This window comes from Mixophyes fleayi, chromosome 3 (genome assembly GCF_038048845.1).
Source record: "Mixophyes fleayi isolate aMixFle1 chromosome 3, aMixFle1.hap1, whole genome shotgun sequence".
In the NCBI taxonomy this organism is placed as follows: domain Eukaryota; kingdom Metazoa; phylum Chordata; class Amphibia; order Anura; family Limnodynastidae; genus Mixophyes; species Mixophyes fleayi.
This window is the reverse complement of record NC_134404.1, coordinates 89,007,751-89,029,664: the sequence shown is the minus strand read 5'-3', so window position 1 is coordinate 89,029,664 and position 21,914 is coordinate 89,007,751. Positions and strand designations below refer to the sequence as shown.

General features: G+C 39.6%; 1 protein-coding gene across 5 annotated transcripts in view; it reads left to right on the top strand.

Moving 5' to 3' along the window:
- Positions 1-21,914, top strand: part of DOCK10 (dedicator of cytokinesis 10) — a 256,655-nt gene that overhangs the window by 204,148 nt on the left and 30,593 nt on the right. For 4 of the 5 annotated variants that reach the window (XM_075201945.1, XM_075201947.1, XM_075201942.1 and 1 more), the window contains exons 33-43: positions 81-197; positions 1,589-1,700; positions 2,815-2,933; positions 4,674-4,788; positions 4,868-4,934; positions 6,057-6,104; positions 8,905-8,997; positions 14,696-14,820; positions 18,038-18,150; positions 18,276-18,410; positions 21,166-21,348. In XM_075201945.1, the coding sequence (XP_075058046.1) occupies positions 81-197; positions 1,589-1,700; positions 2,815-2,933; positions 4,674-4,788; positions 4,868-4,934; positions 6,057-6,104; positions 8,905-8,997; positions 14,696-14,820; positions 18,038-18,150; positions 18,276-18,410; positions 21,166-21,348 (1,227 nt within the window). The remainder of the gene's footprint in view (positions 1-80; positions 198-1,588; positions 1,701-2,814; positions 2,934-4,673; positions 4,789-4,867; positions 4,935-6,056; positions 6,105-8,904; positions 8,998-14,695; positions 14,821-18,037; positions 18,151-18,275; positions 18,411-21,165; positions 21,349-21,914) is intronic. The other variant, XM_075201943.1, reaches the window with a different exon arrangement.

Sequence of the window (21,914 nt, the reverse complement as noted above, 5' to 3'; positions counted from 1 at the left end):
ATAATAAAAGTGTGATTGCTGATAAAATGTAAAAAATAATTATTTATTTTAAAGTACATTTTGTATTCTATTTTTTTTAGGAAAAGCAGGCCCAGATTGCCATTTTATACTTACCTTTCTATGGTCTTCTCTTGGATAATATGCCACGTATATTTATGAAGGACTTTTTCCCATTTTCAATTAATACATCCAACCAGGTAAATGCAGGAAAATCATGCCAGGCTGATGTAGAATATGTGTTATGTGTAACTAGGTTTACACTCTATGCTGGAAGGAAATCATGTAACCTAAATCCATTATAGCACCACCAGCCCTATTATTTACATCTACATCAACCAACAGCTCCCGGGAAATATGTTAAAGAGGGCTGACAGTTGTGCTGCTGCTTAATGACATAATGCTGACACCCAGTTTATCATACCCCCTCTTCAAGTATTTCTTGGAAGCTCACCTAGTGCTGTGGCTATTTTCAGAGCTGAGTTGTCAATCTCTTTGTTTTATATCAGAGTCCAGTTTGACAATTATCCCCTAGCTTATATGTATATATAGTAATGGTTTCTTTCCTACGGGCATATAAATTCCACCCTACGTATAACTATTGGCTTGTTCTACGTTACTTTATCTACATTTGTAATGTTTGGTGGAAAACTTGAGCGTTTGCTTATTGCAGCTGTTATTGAGGACTATTTACTAAACCAACGTTGGGCAAATGGTAGACAATATTTAACAGGTAAACGGCCGCCCTTCTTACCCATCATTCTTATTTAAGAACATGAACCGGGGACATTGGTACAACAGGGTAGTCACACACAGACGCACAATAGGGTTAATTTTGTCAGAAGCCAATTGCCCTACTGGGAAAACATACAAAGTTCAAACAGGGACCTAGTAAGATGAAACCCATGACTATAACACTGTAAGTCAGAAATACTAGTCTGTGTGCCTCACCCAGTTTCCAACCATTCATGAACCCGCTGGTTGAGTAGTCTGATGCTGCGTTGTCACTGAAGACACAGCCTGCGCCGCCAGAATGCTTCTCCTGGTGCTTCGTTATAAGTGTAATGATGTCTGTACACAGTAGGGCAGATGTGTGTTATGGTCAGATTGTGCCTCCACATTTCACCCAAATTTCACACACTTGCTATAGTTATAAAGGTCACATCAAGTTTAAAATTAAACACATTTTCTCTCTTCTATAATAAATGTACATCTATTTTTCATTTAGTATGGTGCTTTTTTTTTCTCTACTAAGCTACTAAATAATCCAGCATGTACAGAAATATACACTTTTAACACACACTGAAACCAAGTAGTTGCTGACACTATGCATTGTTTAATTACTAAACTTCTAGATTATCCTCGACTCATATATATAATAAATGTATAAATGATTTATATGATAAAAGACATTTCTCACTGTAAGTAAAATAAAGCAGTTAATAGGATGGTTCTATGTTAAACACAATGTTGTGCCCGCATTGCTTGTTTTCATATTAATACAACATGTGCTATGAATTTAACTGTTCTTAGAAAAAGCAGCTTTAACAGAAATGTCTCAAAATAAGTGTTTTGGATTTTCTTTAAACAGGGTTCTCGAGACGACTTGAGCTCAGCGACTGCCTCTCAAAGTCAGTCCGCCATAAAACATGCTGCATCTGCTGATACTTCATTTTCCAAAGACGTATTAAATTCCATAGCAGGTAATGCAGGAATATCAGTGTATGAAGCACAGTCCCAATGATATCATTAGTACGTCACAGATTATTTAAAGTATACACAGAATAATAAAGCTAATGCATTATGTAATAGTTTATTTTTATGAACATTCATAACGTTTTATGAATGTTATGAATGTTTTAAAACATGTCTTTTAATGCATGTAGTTCATTCACTACCAAGTACAGTAAGAAATGAATTTACAAAGCTAATCACATATTGAGATAGATTGATACATTATAATTCCTAATACAATTCCATTATGGTTCAGACCTCTGTACTTTTGAATTTATGTATAGCTTCCTTTTCGTTTTAAAATACATCCATTACCTTGCCATTGGTGTATGTGTCCTTGTATTACCTCGCTATTGGTGTATGTGTCCTTGTATTACCTTGCTATTGGTGTATGTGTCCTTGTATTACTTCGCTATTGGTGTATGTGTCCTTGTATTACTTTGCCCTTGGTGTATGTGTCGTTGTATTACCTTGCCTTTGGTGTATGTGTCATTGTATTATCTTGCCATTGGTGTATGTGTCCTTGTATTACTTTGCCCTTGGTGTATGTGTCCTTGTATTACTTTGCCTTTGGTGTATGTGTCCTTGTATTACTTTGCCCTTGGTGTATGTGTCCTTGTATTACTTTGCCCTTGGTGTATGTGTCCTTGTATTACTTTGCCCTTGGTGTATGTGTCCTTGTATTACTTTGCCCTTGGTGTATGTGTCCTTGTATTACCTTGCCATTGGTGTATGTGTCCTTGTATTACCTTGCCCTTGGTGTATATGTCCTTGTATTACCTTGCCTTTGGTGTATGTGTCCTTGTATTACCTTGCCATTGGTGTATGTGTCCTTGTATTACTTTGCCATTGGTGGATGTGTCCTTGTATTACCTTGCCATTGGTGTATGTGTCCTTGTATTACTTTGCCATTGGTGGATGTGTCCTTGTATTACTTTGCCATTGGTGGATGTGTCCTTGTATTACTTTGCCATTGGTGGATGTGTCCTTGTATTACTTTGTCATTTGTATTTGTGTGATTTCCTCACTTGTACAGTATCTGTGTCTGTGCTGTCCTCTCATCTCATCACTTTGCTCCTGCAGCTTTCTCATCCATTGCCATCACTGCAGGAAACAATGCTGATTCCAGGGCATCACTGGCCAGCCTCGAATCCATCCCAAGTGCCAATGAGAAAAATGAGAAGACTGAAAACTGTGAAAAGGTAGGTGGTGAGGTGCAACCATATTGGTTTTATTACAGGTTCTGTATTCACCTTTCTGTTTTCATCCTAAAGATCTTCACAGACTATTTTGCAGAATACCATCCTTTCATTTTGGTTTAACTGCAGTTCAATAGTTGTTTAAAATACTTTTTGCACGTCTTCAGTTCCTTCAGAGAATTTTTACACAAACTCTGTTCCTGCCTAGTTCCCTTACTTATAGCTAAGGAAATTATATCACCTGTTTTTTCATATGAAAGAAACTCAATGGAATCTTTAAACGGAAACTCTAGCGGGAAATACATCTTTTTTACCCAACATAACTGTCCTTACTAGCAGAACCATGCAGGATTCATGCCACGTGTATCCGCCGTTCAGGAGAACTCAGCCCTGCCAGCACGTCGGAGCTTCTCCTCTTAGTATTGACGACCAGAAGCCGTTTACAGCCACAGCTTTTATCACTCTACTAGTTGTCAATGGCCGGACATTGTAGCACTGGCTGGGTTGAGTTCTCCTTAATTGTGAAAATCCCTGGTGAAGTATCTCTATGGTTTTGCCATTTGGGGGGGGGGGGAATTTCGGGGTGGAGTTGGATAATAAAAAATTATCTGGAGTTACCCTTCAAGTACTGTTTGTTCAAACTTATTTTAGGCAATTGCCTGTTCTTAGCATTGCACACTGAATCTTTCAGACATGTTGGTGTAAGAAATAGGGGCCTGATTCATTAAGGATCTTAACTGAAGAGACTTCCTATTTCAGTCTCCTGGACAAAACCATGTTACAATGCAAGGGGTGCAAATTAGTTTTCTGTTTTGCACATAAGTTAAATACTGACTGTTTTTTCATGTAGCACACAACTACTTGATAGCTTATTTGTACACTGAAATTTAAGTTGATATTTGTGTGCTACATGAAATAAAAGTCAGTATTTAAGTTATGTGCAAAACAGAAAACTAGTTTGCACCCCTTGCATTGTAACATGGTTTTGTTAGGAGACTGAAATAAGATACCTCTCCATTTAAGATCCTTAATAAATCAGGCCCTAGGTGCACAAGCCTGGAAGATGTGTTCTTATTATTGTGTAAAGCAGGCTGGAAACTGCGTCCATATGTTCACTATCCTCTTCTCCTGGGAAGTACTGAATGATTCATGTAGTCTGTATTATATAAAGGGGTTCTCCATTTTTATTTAGTTTGCTATGCCCCCTATTTCCACTTCTAGAGTAACAAATTCTACTAGGAAACACCAGCCCATACTTACCTTGTAACCCCTGTCTAGTGCTGGCTGCTGCCGCTGACCTGTGGAATCAAGCTGTACATTGTTATACTCAAATGTTGGAATTCCCGGCTGCAGCTTCCCCCACAGTGCCGGCTACTATAACTGATTATAGCGTGCAATGCTATGACGCCAAGTGTTATATTCTGTGTAACATCTTACAGTCAGAGGACTTAGCAGCTGCATTAAGTATGTTATAGTGGTTTCTAATAATATACAAGACAATGCTGTTTTAGGTGGGAGAAATATATTGTACTATGGAGAGTTAACCATTTTCAGCCACTGTATTACATAAGAGTGTAGTATGTAGACTTGGGTTGAGTGCTATCAGCTTATAAACTCTCACAGGCAGAGTCCTTCCTCCAGTCTGATATCACATTGTCCACCTGTGTTTGCCTGTTGTTATGTCTGAGTTATATGCTCTACCTTATAAATAAGCATTAATAATTGTGTTCTTTCATATTACAGATTACACGGCCGCTGTCTCTGATTGGGTCATCTCTTCGATTTGACAAACTCGACCACACTGAAACTAAATGTCTTCTGATGTGTTTCCTGCATATTATGAAAATGATATCCGAGGGTAATCAATAAACATGTTTTCAGTGTCTGACACAGGAACATGCAGAGCTGAGCTGTAACTGATCCACTTCTGTTTACAGATACATTGGTCACGTACTGGCAGAGGGCGCCGAACACCGAGATCTATGATTTCTTCAGTATTTTGGAGTAAGTTAATGCTGCCCTGAGTACAACATATAATAAAGTGATGTGGATGCAGACAGAACGCACACTATGCAGCTCGTATATCAAGCTATGAGGTCACTACATAACACCAGCAATTGTAGAATTGGACAGTCAGATATATTAATGCAGGTGGAGCAGACTTTATTGCACTGTTACAGATAACGTAAGATGAATACTCACCATTTGGAATTTAAATAAAGCATCTGATCATCTGCTTATAAAGTAATGATGCACATTTTTTTCTGCTACACTAATGAAGAGACTCAATTAGCCGTGATGGTCTCAGGAACCTCGCGGCTGTGGATTTTTACCGTTAGTACGGTAAAAATGGACGCTGATTTTTTGCTCACACGTCTTCACTAAATAATATGTACAAGACGTCTCCGCTGCCGTTTCAGAGACACCATGCGTGTATTTTTTTCTGATTGAATCTCCCCCTCTGTGTTTGAAGTGGACTGGTATATGGTGGTTTGCCATACCTCTCCTACTGCCTTCATTATAAAGTATCACCTTCCATTCACTTACCTTTTCCATACCGTCACTTTTAAATTCCAACTTTAACCACTGGCTACACTACTACACTGCAAACTCCGACCTATACACCGAAATAATTGCTTCTGTTACAACATGTGCTTATTGTGGTAAGGTGTCTGCAACACCCAGGCCTCTCCTGTGCCAAAAAGATGGTCTAACCTTTAGCTGGATGTATTTAAAGCATTTTATTTACTCTAGAATTGCCTATGTTATTGCTATGCTGTAGTGAAGATTGTTGATGATCACCTGACTAAGATATTAATATCTACCAAAGCGAAATAGAATGTTTGTATATGTCACGTTACTGTGTACTGAATCAAGCTTGATGTCTGTTTAATATTATTTCAGGTTGTGGATTGTTGATCACTTCATTCATTTAAAGGTTGTGTAACTAGACAATAAAGCTTATAATGCCAGTTAACAGCCTTTGAAGAGCTAAAAGCCTTGATTACTTAATATTATTAATACTAAATACACCTCAATGGATTTACTGTGCCTAATGCATCCAGACTTACAAATGCAACACGGAATGTCTAATATATTAACTGTTGTGATTTTTTTCTCTATCAGAGTCTGCCTCCAAAACTTCAGATACCTGGGAAAAAGAAATATTATAAGGCAAGTATTGTATTATCATATGGTTTATTTATTCTTACTCCCATAAATGAAATGTAGGTAGAACTACTTGGCCACTTTCTAACCCCAGGTGAGTGCTCTCCCTTTGTATTTACCTGTATCAAGATCAGTTTAGTGCCCTCACCCCTCCCATTTTTCATGGTAGAAAAAAAGACACTAGTTTAATTCTGTATTCTTTATTTAAAGGATAACTCCACCCAAAACTACAAACATAATCTTGGGTGGAATTAGTGAGATATCTAAAATAACAAAATGTCACTTACTTACCCCTCCTCATATCAGGTGGGTTTTTTGGTTTAAGTTTTTAGTTTTGATTGAAATTGTCCTTTAATTCCACTCCAGGCTAATTATTCATTATTCATTCAGTCATCTGAAAACATAATGTCTGCGTTTTTCTCAATTCCACTGGCCCCTTACCACACTGAAATCTGCCTACCATGGGTATTGTATTTGTATGATTTGTAACTCTGATGGGCGCTGCACAGTTTAGTGACACTTCAAAAAAGAACAGGGATGATGATGATTATGAAGTGTTGTACAGATAATATTTAATCAGTTCATTTGAAATTGGGAGCACCGTAGCTGACCATCTTGTGCAACAATCTCATTACAATGGGGCAACCAGCATCTTTGGTTATATTGACAGCTCTCATACTGGTTAGTGCAGGCCTGGATGCATCATCCCCTCCTAGAGGTTACCAGTCACACGCTGAAAATAGCGGAGACTCTTCCAGACCCCCAGGGAGACCCCTGATCATTCAACCTAAAAAGTGTAAAAGAAATAAAACACACACACGCACATTTATTCAAAAATAACTTAAACAAAATAAACACCACTCCCCCACCTGCACGTTAAAAAACATCTCAATAAAAAGTCTATAAATTCAAAAATGTGTTAACAGCCGACATAATCCAAGCACCAATTGTGCTATCCCACCGAGCAGAGCCCACATCCTCAGTCTTCTGTATTGACCCAACATAGTCCAAAGGGAGATTAAAACAAAAAATATCCCAGTTAAAAATGATCAACCTATGTGCACACTAGCAGCAACAGCTGAGAATGTAATAGAATCATTTAACCAAACCAACCAATTATAAGCGAAGGAATATTTTTTTTCTACACTTCTTATTGATTGGCCAGTAAAACCATTCCTACTGGAAGTGATCTTACACCCACATTCATTCATAAATTTAGCTTCAGTGTCTGAATGAGATAACCTGCTTTTATGAATGAAGTCACAAATACTACCTTACACTTTAAATTTTAAAATGCAAACATTGTCCATCTAAAATGGTAGCAGTAAATATTAATGTAAAAGTACACATACTTTGCTGTCAATGTGAATTCCTGTTTTCACAGCAATAAGAGAGAAGAGACATGAACGGGGGGGGGGGGGGGAGTTCATTGCCATAAACCATGGTTCTTGTTTCATTGGGTGCCTGGCAAATTTATTCTGTTACGAAACAGATACTTCTACAAGTCTTCAGATTACGGTATGTTGGAGGAATGATGCTCCATATACTCCATTACAATTAATACAAAGTAAAGTAATAAAACCAATCACCAATCAACCGGTCAAAATGTAGAGAAAAACCATACTGTTCAGAAATACCAATAAAGGTTGGAGCTGTGTGTGTGGCTCGAGTGCAGGACCACATATTATATTCTTAATTTAGACAATCTCCCAAAGAATATAGCAGATGAACTTGGTTTGTCTTTTAATACCTGTAACAGACTATATACAGTATATTATTTAAGCAATAACTGTGATAATAACTGTATATCTGACTTGTGTTATGACATAGGAGTCATATATTTTTTTATATGTTAATTATCATTTCTCATCGCAGTGACAAGAAATGAATAAACATATATTTATTTATTAAAACTCTTCAGCCGCAAATAGTCTATGGTACAGTAATTGCAATGGCGATCACCTTACCCAGAGTTTCTTGTGGCCTGTTTACAATTTGTGATAGGAAGGAGGGCAGGAGCATGAAGCCCGCCAGGGAGAGATCAGAAGATCTGTCTTGTGATGCTCCCTCCATAGGTTAGAGGGGCTGATGCCATCTTCAGATGGCGTTAGCTGTCAGGGTCAAGCTCCAAATTATTTGCAGTCCCCTTAGAAACCTATGGGGACTGTATTTGTGATTGGAGATACAGTCAAGTCCATAAATATTGGGACATCAACACAATTCTCATATTTTGGGCTCTATACACCACCACAATGGATTTGAAATGAAACAAACAAGATGTGCTTTAACTGCAGACTTTCAGCTTTAATTTGAGGGAATTTACATCCAAATCAGGTGAACAGTGTAGGAATTGCAACGGTTTTTGTAAGTGCCTCCCACTTTTACTGGGCAGTAGGTAAAACAGAGCATACATAAAACAGGGACAGACAAGGTAGATAAAATAAATGGTGACATTAAAACAAATAGGACACAACTGAGACAAGAGGACAGAGTGTGGAGATTAGGGCAGTAGTGTAGTATTGGAGGGAGTAGGGTTAGCGCTAGTGAAAAAGTGACTTTTCAGAGAGCGGGTAAAAACATGAATGCTCTGATCGCGTATTGTAGGGATTTCTATAATGGATAGCAATATGAGAACGTCTTGTAGTCAGGAGTGAGAAGTGATTATCAGAGATGAGTGAGGTACAGGTCAGATGCAGATCTAAGAGGGTGTAAATATTTAATGGCGTCACCTATTTTGCCTATAGCAATCTTTAAATCAAACTTTAGAGCTGATTTGATTCATTACAATTAAAATTTATCCAAACAGGAAAATAACAGCGGCTTTCAAACTTGCCCAAACTACAATGAACAATGGATTGCTGAAAGGATCTTCTTCCCAAGCCGGTCTTCTGCCACAGTGGTAAATCCTTTATTAGTATTTACTCTATTTCTTTCCAGACACAAAACCTGATGTTTTTACCAAAATACCCACTAGCCCTGGTGCAGGGTCCTGCTGCTCTTGTCATTAATGCCTGCTTACTATCTGCTGTCCAAATGTTATCATTTACCCAACCACTAGGTGGCATGAGCTGGTGAGCTAAAGGTGCCTTAGTGCTGCATGAGATATAACTCGGGCCCTGAGTACTGTAGGTTTGTGTCTGTTGTATTCTAGGTATGTGATAGTCATATGTATAATATATGAAGTATGTGACTATGGTTCTCAGCATAAGAGACGCAATCGCTTCTACATCTTGGTTTTTTTCTTCAATACCCACAGAAAGTGAAATAAATGTACATATAGTCCAGGCACCCGTACTCTAGACAGGTATTTCATTAGCGCTTTTTGCCACTTGTTTTGAGTTTAGACAGCTGTGCTTGATGTGTCGTAGGACCACGTCTGTAATGTTTTACAATGCTTTATTGTGTATTATTGTGAGATGGAGATTGTGACTGAAATGAAGCTTGAGGGCCATGAGGACCCCATCAAAATAATGATATGGGTTCAGGTCATTTGTACCAGTTTCAGCTACTTTTTCATCTAAACCCATATAATCCCCTTCCCATCCCCTATGCCCCCACACACATATTTATGTGATATATACTGCACAATGTTACAGCTAATAAACTCATTTTAGAAAAGTAGTGTTATTGTCCATACATTTTAAAATAGCTTATTATTTATTTTATTGGAAACAATGAGAACTCATTTTCTTGGACTTGGTTAACATTAATGCTATTGCTGCCAGGGGTGTTCCCCCCTCCTCCTACCACCGGAGGCAGCACTAGACGGTAGAGAACCTCCTCTCCCTCTCCACACTAGAGTGATTGGAGGAAGAAGTGCGGGAGACTGAGAACCAGGGGCAGGGGGGCATCTGCCCCCCAGACTGGTTCCAAAGTGGGCTACCTTGGGCTGAGTCACTGGGCCACCTGCATTTTTTTTTCATTTAAAATAGGCTACTAAGTTGAGTCTTGCCCCCTGTGGTAAAGCCTGCCAGCCCTCCCCTGCTGAGAACCTGCACTCCTTCTGCAGAGCTGCAGGTGGCGCTGGAGAGAGGCTTATTGGGCGCTAGGAGGTGATGTGAGAACACTGTTTCTGCTGCCATTATAGATGGTGTCATCTGAGGTAAGGTTCTCTCCCGTCTAATGAGAAGAACTGCTCTGGTGAATAAATGTAAACAACAATATTGATATTATTCATTGCCCAGTTACGGTTTAATAACCCCTACTTGTCTATGTACAATAAGAATAATATAAATAATAACACTGGCCTTACAGTGTGTGGAATGTGGAACTAAACGGTTAATATGGTGACTGTCTCTGTGAGAACACATAACTGTCGCTGTGTATTCCCACAGATCTATGTCTGACCACCTGCTTGCAGAATTTAGTTCCCACATTGTAAACCATGCTCCTGGCACAGAGTCAGAAACAATTCTACACAGGGACACACTTGTGTTTTGTATCCAAGAAAAGTCAGAATGTATTTACACAGCTGCAATATCTGCATTGTTGCCTTCTTCTGAATGCTAATGAGAACAGTAGCCGTGTCCAGCAGTTGCTATCTGCATTTTCATCTCGTTAGCATGTGTATCAAGTACAAAATATACATTATAAGCAGTTCAGAGTTATTTTTACAAGATTAGTTAAATTAGGGTGGATTGTTCGTGAATATAAAATGCTTAGTGAGTCATGAACTTAAACCGTTAGATTTTCCAATTAAATTACATTACTTTTCCACGGTATCAACATCTACTATGCCTAAGGGCTCGTTCACACGGGCGTCGGAAAACCACATTAGTTAAAAGCATAGGCGTAAAGCATAAAATTCACTCCCATGTGTACGAGACCTAACACTAACATAGAGAGAAAATGGCTGGTCTGCCTGTTCCCAAAGTATACAGCCTCTCTTAGCTTAGTCATGACCGCCTACATATGTATTGGGGAGTCCATATGAATTTCATAACAAGCACTTTATTAATAAATCAACTACCAAACAACAATGAGCAATAAATAGACTAATCTCATAAATAGTATGTAGAAATACTTCTGGTTGCAACAATATACATAACTTAGTTGTTCACGTATCCATGGTAGTGTGGTTGTATTTCATCCTGCTGTTTCCATAGTGTATTTTAGTAGCCATTTATTCCCGAATTTCACCATCCATTGATGTAACAGGTGTGACAGCGCTGGCACTATGTTAAATGTACATACAGTCAAGTCTATAAATATTGGGACATCAACACAATTTTCATATTTTGGGCTCTATACACCACCACAATGGATTTGAAATGAAACTAACAAGATGTGCTTTAACTGCAGACTTTCAGCTTTAATTTGAGGGTATTTACATCCAAATCATGTGAACGGTGTACGAAGTGCAACGGTTTCTATATGTGCCTCCCACTCAGGTTGGTGATGGGTTAAATGATTGTACAGCCCAAAAGATCTAGTTTAGAGTCTGACATTATTTTAGTGTGTGACCCAGGAGCAGAATCTCCTCAATCAGCAAGTGTTCATTTGCGATCCAAATGTATCTTACTATCTCCTAATATTAAATCTTAATGTACATAAGCAAAAATATACATAGGCAAACCAAGAGGGGGGGGGGGTTCATAGTGCCCAGAAACCCCCCTCCAAGCCTTGGGCACTGTATAATTGAGATGGCTGAACCCTGCCCTCACTTCACTCGGCTCTGCTTGAAACGAGAGAGCTGTGTGCACCTAACCGTAGTGCATGCAGCATTGCCTATGTATATTATAGGGATAGGAAGAGTTGGAGAGCAGCCAAGCACTGTCTAATATTATAGCCATGCCCCCATGCATGCTGGTCACGCCCACTGGTGGCGTGGTGTGGAAACCCCCGTTTACAAATCCTGCGTTTGCCACTGATATAATTAATATTAATATATAGTTTAAATGTAGAAAACAAATTGCGTTCATTTGTTAAATGGATACATCGATTATATGCTGTCGTACTTGTCAAGAAAGGTTCCATACAAAGGCTTTCAGCGTTCTTACAGTCTTAAAGCAACATGTCATATTCGAAAAGATTTATGAATGAGCTCATCATTAACTCAGCTTGAAATGTGCACTATTTATTTTGTTAAAACAACCCTCCCTCCTCCCAACAAAGCATAAAAAAATACATAAATTTGCAGCATTAAAATGCATTTTTGGATAAGAGCACAGGATGGGATTAAAACACTGGGAAATTGGGTGATAGAGGCGATCTACCGTCATTTCAATGCCTTATTGGCTAAACATGTACTGTGAAGAAAAGAAAAGACTGCCAGCTATTCTGCTAATGACCTATGGGATTATATTAGGTTACCCATAGGTTATTGGTAAATTTGGTTAAGACAAAAATAAACGATGAACAAATATTCCTTTCATAGCATATATACTCTCATAAAGTAATGCACTGGGTATGTGCAGGATGATTATTTGACAATAATTTAGTGACATCTCTTAACATACTGTATAGCCTATTCGTGGTACAAACAATTCTGCGCCTAATTAACAAATATACCTATACACATGTGTGGGATTAACTCTAAGTGGATCGGCGATAATAAATTGTATTCCTGCCACAAACTTCTTCAACCTGCATCAATCAGTACATTTGCTGCACATCAAAATATGATAACAGAACAGTGCAGACACATATAATACACAAGTGCAACCCTACCCACGTACACCTCAGAACAATGTATGACATTAATAATAGAATATCAATATATTTTATCGAAATGGCCATAAATCCCTTTACTATTTGGTATTGTTTCCTTATTAGTGGTCAGATATAAGAAAACAAATAAAACAAGGACAAATACATACGGTACAAAGCACAGTATTTATGCACTTTACAATGATCTATTTACAGTGGCAGAAAAATAAATAGGGTGCAACGCAAAGTGATGTTACTGCACTAGTTATAGATATATAAAATAATAACATGTGCGTGTTTATATATTCTCAATCAAGTTGGATTGATAACTTGGAATTCGTCTGTAGCAAGAGACGTATATTAAATCTCTCAGATGTTTCGTTCAATATTTGACAGGATTGCCAACCAAAAAAGATTATACAGACGTTTTTATAATATTTTATGATAAATTGTGATATTTATAGTACAGTATTATGTATGTAATACATTTATGTGATCTAAAACAAGAGTATGAACATCTAGATACATATACTAGTGTGGTATAGGAAGTTTAACAGTGACGGTAGGGTGCCTTTTTATTGTCAACATACAATGTTCTCCATATTACATGTTTGTAGTGTAGCATTAGCACAATTAGGAAATAATGATATTACCACTCATTTAGGACAGTAGCAAACCACCTGGTAATATGTAACACAACTACCAATCATGTGTATACATTAACTCTTCACTGCCCTGGAGCTAATGGGATGCTACTTTATATCTCTGCATTGTTTCATACTAATTCCACTATCATGTCTTTGTGGTTAAAAGAACATTTTATAAAGGTACAAGTTGCTTGAACGCAGGGCCGTAACTAGGGCTGTGCGACAGGGGGCGACCGCCCAGGGCGCAACGCTGAAGGGGGGCGCAATTTAGGAATATTTTAGGGTTAATTTGGTTAAAATTGAGGGCTAGGGGGGCGGCATTTGTCTTTCTCGCCCAGGGCGCTAGAATTCTAAGTTACGGCTCTGCTTGAACGTGTTGCTTATAATTAACTGAACATTCTCTAAACGACTACACTGCTCTTGGACCAGATGAAGAACACAGATCTGAAGGTAAACGGTGTATAACGTGTACACATGCATCAGCATGCTGATCGGGACTTTTACCCCCTGTCGTTGGTAGAATGTATCGTATCATTAGAGTTAGAGTTTTCCTGTAGTGTGTACCCGGCTATAAGCAGTAGTTGAGGTGACGCAATATAACCTTTTTAGCTGTCTGTTATTTGTTGTTTTAGGCTTTGTTTTGATAAACTTGTAAAATATGTATATATAATTGCGAATTTACTAGTATAGTTTCTGCTCTAACTACTTTAATAATTACCTCGCCCATTAGTGTCTATGTAGCGTTAATTTGCCTTGTACCGCCTGCAGCTTTTACTTAATACTTAATTTCCTTCTGTACCTTTTTAGCAACATTTCTATATGACCAGCAGGGACGATGAGAGCAACATCAGGCCCCGGTGCACACGATTCATTGCACCCCCATAAGGCTGTGTGCACAACTTTGGCAATAGCCAGTGCAGCTTGCAGTGTGTGACCATGCAGAACAATAGTTGGTCATGCAGCCACTCTCCCACCCTATGAATGTCTGTATGGGGCCAGAGACCCACCATCATCTCCATCACCTCCCAGCCACAGGTCATTGCCCTGGGAAACACTACAAAGCTGATATCTGGATATTGTTCTAATGCAGATGAGGCAACAGATCTGTGCTGTATCCCACAGGGATAAAAGTCTGCCTGGAGATATAAAGACATAGTTAGCACATAGTAGGCAATAAAGAAGCTAAAGCAATGCATTTAGTATAAGTTGTTGAATGACCTGTAAAATCCGATAGTTATATGAAGGTGAACAAGCCCTTTACCATCCTTCTTGTTGTACAGTACAGTGTGTTCTTTCTTGCAGGATGCAGTCTGCGCATGATGGCCACAAACATCCGAGATCTCAAACTCTTCCTATAATACGAGGCAAAAATGCACTTTCCAATCCCAAACTTCTTCAGATAATAGAACTGACAAGTTCAATATCCAGTAAGTAAATTTACCTGTATTCCACTGCAATAACTTGATGCTCCATCCTCTTTACACCCCAGTATACATTTCACCTTCTTTACATTATTGCCTTATCTACGCTGCTGGCAGGGTTTAATTTTATTTCTCAGTCACAGTACCATTATTATAATTGCAGATGTGTAAGACGGCACAGTGCTTCGCAGTGCCGTACAGTAGGGAAAACAGGACATAGATAAAACAGGGACATTCAAAGTAGGCAAAATAAATGCAGACATGAAAACACGGTAAAGAGAGGGGATAACTGAAACAAGAGGAGTGAGAGTGGCTCAGAGTGGAGATTGGGACAGTTGTGAGGGTGTATTAGTATTAGTGTGAGTTATGTCTGTGGGGGTAAGGCAAGCTCTAGTAAAGAGATGAGTTTCAGAGAGATCATCTAAGTATGTGATGGCTGTGGGAAAGCTTGATTGATAGACATTTCTGTGAAGATACTGGGTTTTCTGGCCCAAGGTTACCCACTTCACGCTGGCTAGCCACCCACGGGTGCCTCACTATGCCAGGAAAGTCTACCCAGTACCTTCTAGGATTTGTATAGTCACTCAGACAAATGCAGTTAGAAAGTAAAGGAATACATTTATTGTAATAAAAACAATCACTAGATTATTATGTACACACAGTAAATAAATGCTGGGCAGGTTCACCACATCATCTGTCCCTTACCCCACTAGCTTAAGGAGTTAGTCACCTGGCTGTCCAGACTTGATGACCCATGGATCTCTCTCACCTGCATATGTAGACTCTGGTAGAGAATGACAACTCAAAACCAGATCTTGTACTTTCTATGTATGAAATCCCAGAATAAACACCACCTCCCCCCTGGAGTGGCTCCTTATATCTAGGGTCAAATTTCCACAGCGCTTTCCCCTCCCTCGGCAAACCCCTCGGTCTCTCTCTCTTTAAACATTGGTAAGCCCTGGATCAGGGGGTTGGAGGGGGGAATGAAGATGAGCTGTTCTTCCACAGAAGCCACCTGCTGAGACACAGACAAAACATCTGGACTAGTCCTATGGAGAACAATGAATACTAATTGGCTTCCCCCCACCTCCAAAGATAAGGTTGCAGTCAACCCCTTCTAAAATTAACCCCTTACAGTACTTTGTAATGTCACAGGGTCCCCAGCTGTTCCATGCTTCCTGTAGAGGAAAGAGGGGGGAGAATGAATGCAGCTTCAGCCCCCTCATCTGTATCCTGGACACGACCTGATTTTTACCCATAACCCACCCGACTTCACTTTGAGGACAATGGATAACAACCTCACTGCCACATCATCAATATACAATACATAATATACATATTTACAATGGACTACATTGTTCCCTTATCCACATGTAATTAGACACTGCAGTTGTAGTCTGTGGAGCTGTGGAATGAAAGCAAGGGCCATAAAAAGTACTTGCTATAATCGCATTATGTGAGAAACGAGAAACAGCATGGTTAGTGTTATCACACTCGTTTCGTCACAATTTCTTTCCTTCTTTCCAGCATACCCTGACATACGGTGCTATCGCTTGTTCATTACCTTTTTCATCAACAGCCCTTGCATGCATTTGTTCTGTTTAACCTACATGTGTGTAATCTCAGTCATAGCTATCGTATGTCTCATTGCTTTAAAGCAGGCCTGTCCAACCTGCAGCGCTCCAGGTGTTGTGAAACTACAAGCCCCAGCATGCTTTGCCAGTAGACAACCAGTTGATAGCTGGAAGGGCATGCTGGGACTTCTAGTTTCACAACAACTGGAGGGCCACAGGTTGGACAGGCCTGCTTTAAACAATTCTGCTTTTTTTGTCATGCTTTTTCATAAACAATTCCAACTCGACATGGACTATATTCAGGGAATATTACCATGTACCAGCTCTGAAATGTTCTCTTCCAGTAGCACCCTTCACAACATGTTTTATAGTAATCCTATTGTAGTTCCAGGGTAAGGTAAATAACAATCGTTTGAAACCACCGTTAGATTTTCTTTTACCCTATGTATACCATACTTACCAACTCTCCTAAAATGTCCAGGAGACTTCCGAATTCCAGGTAGGTCTCCCGGGCTCCCGAGAGAGTAGGGCAACCTCCCGCATCTGCCCAAAGTGGGCAGCATTAGAGCCGCCAAGATGGGATTTCGTGAGAATCGCATAATTTTGACCCCACCTCTGCTGTAAAATGATGTGTACGCATCATTACATCGTGGGGGAGGGGGCAAAATCACACTATTCATCATGTCCCCCCCCCCTATGCTCATACCACCCACCTCCACTCCCGGACAGCAACAGCCAAAAGTTGGCAAGTATGATGTATACATTAAGTGTTTATATGCATCGCTTTGAATAAATGCATTTATATTTTTTGATCTTTACAATGTATCCCATATGTCAGACACACACTCACAGTATTTACTGCTCTTACTGTAAGAAACCCTCCTGTGATGCAGATGGAACCTCCTTTCATCTAGTAATGTGATGACCATGTCTTATTTGTAATTATGGCAGACATAAAGGTCTGCCCAAGATATAAATCCATTGCCACTTAATACATTGAAATGTGGATCAAATTGTTATAGGCAGAGACTAGAAGAGTAAAAGTGTTTCGAAAGCTGCAGTCACTGTATTGTCCTCATTACTTATAACAACACTGAAGTAAAATAAGATATTCAAACAGCAAAAAGTAAATGATATAAATACATTGCTTAGCAGTGCTCCCTGCAGTGACTGTAGAAGGAGTCCACTATCATGTTTATAACAATTTCTGCCATATTCCCTTGTATAGCAGCGCTTCTCATTGCGACCACTGGAGAAAGTATTCATCATGGCTGCGTGTATGACATTTACCCCCTCTTTTATATTATTTAGTAGTGCTCCTCACAGTGACTGTAGGAGGAGACACTCAGTACTCAGTCTCTCCGAATACTAGGATTCTGGATAGAAGATCCTATACCATGGAGTGAAATAAGGCCGAATTAAGAAAGTCATGGACTTTGTTCTGATGTTACCTCTCTGGTGTATTTCATTCAGTGTCTATGAACAACAATAATTCTGGGTTACAATATAATAAGCATTTTTGTAACTAGAACAATTATTATTTATAATATTAGTGATTATAGCTGTAAATATGTACCACCATCGTATGTCTGTTTACATATACTGCATTTGTGTCTCTATTCACACCTACAGTAATTTGTTATTTACAGGTAATTCTAATGAAACAGATATTGTGCATCACATTGATTTAGATGGTAATATTGCCACAGAAGTCTGTCTTACGGTTCTCGACCTGCTATGTCTCTTCAATCAGAGCCACCAAGTAAGTGACCATTAACCTACTGCCTGAGATGATCAGTGTGTCATACATTACAAGTGCCCCCTACAACCACTTCCTATAGCACAGTTTATATTGTAATGGATTGTCTTACATTCTCCCATTTTCAGAAATTATGCGCTACTGACAGCCAGAGTGTTTTAATGAAGAAAGTGTTTGACACACACCTGCTCTTCCTGCAAATCAACCAGTCCGTGGCTGCTCTCCGCCATGTTTTTGCTGCTCTGAGGATGTTTATATGCAAGGTACTGACAAGGATTTCTTTCTAGAAATTAGCCAAGTCGCTGTAAAATATAATAAATTGAAGTAGTGAAGTTTGTATAATTATTGTGGTTTTCGAACCTACTTTATTGCATAGACTTGTATGTGCCTTATTGGGATGTTTACAAAATATCATTAATTTAATGAAAGCTTTCTGGCCTTCTTTAATGTTTTTAGCCAGTTTTTATGTATTGAGGGCATTCCATTGACTGTGCTTTCTGCATTGAATATGGCATGGCTGAAAAGCACAGAGATAAATCTTGAGGAGTGCATATATATGCAAATAAGCTGAAGTCATCTCTAGTTGGTTCTTAAGCTATTGTTCACACTGCATTCTGAACATTGTTGTTCAATGACACCTTTATAACCAGTGTAATAGAACAATCTGCACTTGGATATATGGAAATGCTATCATCCAAGTCTACCAAAAGAGCATAACATTTTTTATGTTTCTGTATTATCTCACTTTACATTTTCTCTCTTCATTTTGATATATGCAGAGATTATCACTCCATCACTGTCGACAACACCTCTATCTCCCCTGTCCCCCAACTTCGCTGCCTTGGTGTCATCCTCGACTCCACTCTCTCCTTTGGCCCCCACATCCTCTCTCTTGCTAAATCCTGCCGCTTCCAGCTGCGTAATATCGCTCGCATCCGGCCCTTCCTCTCCCAAGATGCCACCAAATGCCTTATCCACTCTCTGATCAGGACTACTGCAACCTCCTCCTCACTGGCCTCCCCCACTCTTATCTCGCTCCCCTTCGATCTGTTCTTAACGCTGCCGCTAGGCTTATTTTCCTTTCTCGCCGCTCCTCGTCTGTCTCCCCCCTCTACCTAGCCCTTCACTTGCTCCCATTCCCCTTCAGAATCCTCTTTAAGCTCCTCACACTCACCTACAAGGCCCTCACCAACTTCACTGCGCCCTACATCTCCACCCTCCTCTCTATTCATGCTCCATCCCGCCCTCTCCGTTCTGCCTCTGACCGTCGCCTCTCTTCCCCCCTTATAACCTCCTCCCATGCGCGTATCCAAGACTTCGCCCGCGCTGCCCCCCTCCACTGGAACGAGCTCCCTCCCTCCATCAGAACTTCCCCTAATCTGTCCAGTTTCAAACGGGCCCTAAAGACTCACCTTTTTCTTAAAGCCTTTCTGTCTCCCACTTAACTTCCTACCTTATCTTCTGCCTCCGTCCCCCTACTCTCCCTCTCTCCCCTGCGTCTCTCTGTCTGTCCACCCCTCCCCTTAGATTGTACGCTCCTCTGAGCAGGGCCATCTCTCCTCCTGTTTCCACCACTTCTAACTCTGCTCTCCAGCTACTTAGCCCTCCTCCTCGAGGGTCCTCCACCCCACGTCCACTCTCGCCCCCTCCTCCCCATTGGGGGTCTCCCTGTCTTTCGCACCCTCCTTCTTGGGCCCCGTCGTTTGCGGATCCTCCCTCCCCCTTCCCCGCACTCTCTAGTTGTGCATTGAGCTTATTGAGTTACTGTGCTTACTGTTTACTGTACTGTGCTGTCTCCCATTGTATTGTAATTTGTTTGTCCCTGTACGGCGCTACGGACACCTTGTGGCGCCTTATAAATAAAAATTAATAATAATAATAAAATTATAAGATTATTGTCTGCACTTAACATAGAAACATATTATTTACATTTTATGGCTCAGATTCAATTCCCCGCTTTTTGGAAGAAAATCTCAGCTGATTTTTACTCGCGGTTCATAGATCAGTTTTACTTTATGCATTGAATAGTCTCAAATTATTAGTTTTCTAGATTCTCTAGAAAGAAATTCCTTATTTCATCCAACATTTGCTAAAAACATAGAGCAATATCTCTGAGAGCATCTCATACAAAGCCTAGAAGAGCAGAAACTGAATTTCAGAGCCTTTATTTCCTGACCATGTCTTTACAGGAACTATGTTTAAAACACATTTCCTCTTGCTAGCAATATTCTTACTACTAGTATTACTCACTGGTAAAAAATACATTTAATAAGTAACTTGAATCCTTTTGAACTTTAATTTCTAAGTGTGTAAAACTGTTAAGTAAACTGGAACCCTAATGACAAGAAGTTATTTCTAGAAGAAAGCAGTTTATTCTGTTAACATTCAATAGATAGATCAAGATGCTTGCAATGCATATTGTACTTACACTATGTGTATATAGTATATCTTCCCTTTACGTGTTCTGTGCTAGCTAGTGGCAAAGACTGTCGTGTCAGCAAGGGCGGATCTAGAAAATTGTTCTACCCGGGGCAATTTAGAGGGAGAAATTTAGACCCGCCCCCTTTCTGACATCTAAAGCTGCCGGCGGCTGCACATTATGTGCAGGTGCGTTCGGCAGTGACAGGCAGGGACAGTGTGCTGCCCGGCTGCTCTGGTTAACATAATGATCTGAGCATGCACAGGCCATAAATCTCCCAGCCCAGACTTAGTGGCGCCAACGTGTAGAGGGGGCTGAGCCCTACTCCTGTCAGTTGTGTAATGTCAAAGATGTGAACCAGAACCAGGTTGCCTTATGTGCAATATAGGTGAATCAACGAACACTCTAAAAAATGACAGCCAAGATGTGAGCTTTAGTGATTCACATGTTACAAGTTCAAATGTACAGTATATAAATAGGATTCTTTGTAAAGGCAAGTAATATGTACTACCTTTAATTAGACAGCTGTGTAAGTGTTAAGACTAAAAATTGGGACTTAAATTCTAGCTCTTTCTGAACAAGTGTTATCTTCCTTCCAGTTCCCTTCCGCATTCTTTCAAGGTCAAGCTGATCTCTGTGGTCCTTTCTGCTATGAGGTCCTTAAATGCTGTAATCATCGCTCCCGCTCCACTCAAAATGAGGCTTCAGCTCTACTGTATTTCTTCATGAGGAAGAACTTTGAGTATAACAAACAAAAGTCAATTGTGAGATCACATCTACAGGTAATTTCCACACTAAATTTACCTGCGGCTTTATAGAAGAACTTATTGTACTTCTACAGTCACATTTGGTAAATGCTGCAGAAGTCAATGTTTTTTAAAGTAAAAACAGTGAATCTGAAAGTGAAACTTGGGTTTTGGTGAATTACTTTGTTACTGCACCTAGTTTAGAATGGAACATTTGCGTTGTATTTTTGTTGGCATTGTGGTATAGAAATGTTTTGACCCTACATAGCACAGCAGTGTGTGGATTGCTAGCTAGCATCTCTCTAACTTCTGACTATAGATAATAAGCAATGTAATCCATGTACATTCCATATACATCAGGGCAGTCATACTCAATGATAAATAACACACCTGCACTATATTGAAATGGATGTTAATACAGATGTTGAGTGCCACTTTTTTAATAGAAAAATAAATGTGTGTTCAATGCATAACACTCTTGCTATACAGCATCAAGGGTATTATTATAAATAGTTGAAATACTGAAAAATAATGCAAAAATATTTCAGGGAGTAATTAGGACATGCAGCAAAGATGACCAACCCATGCTCTAGCTGTGGTGG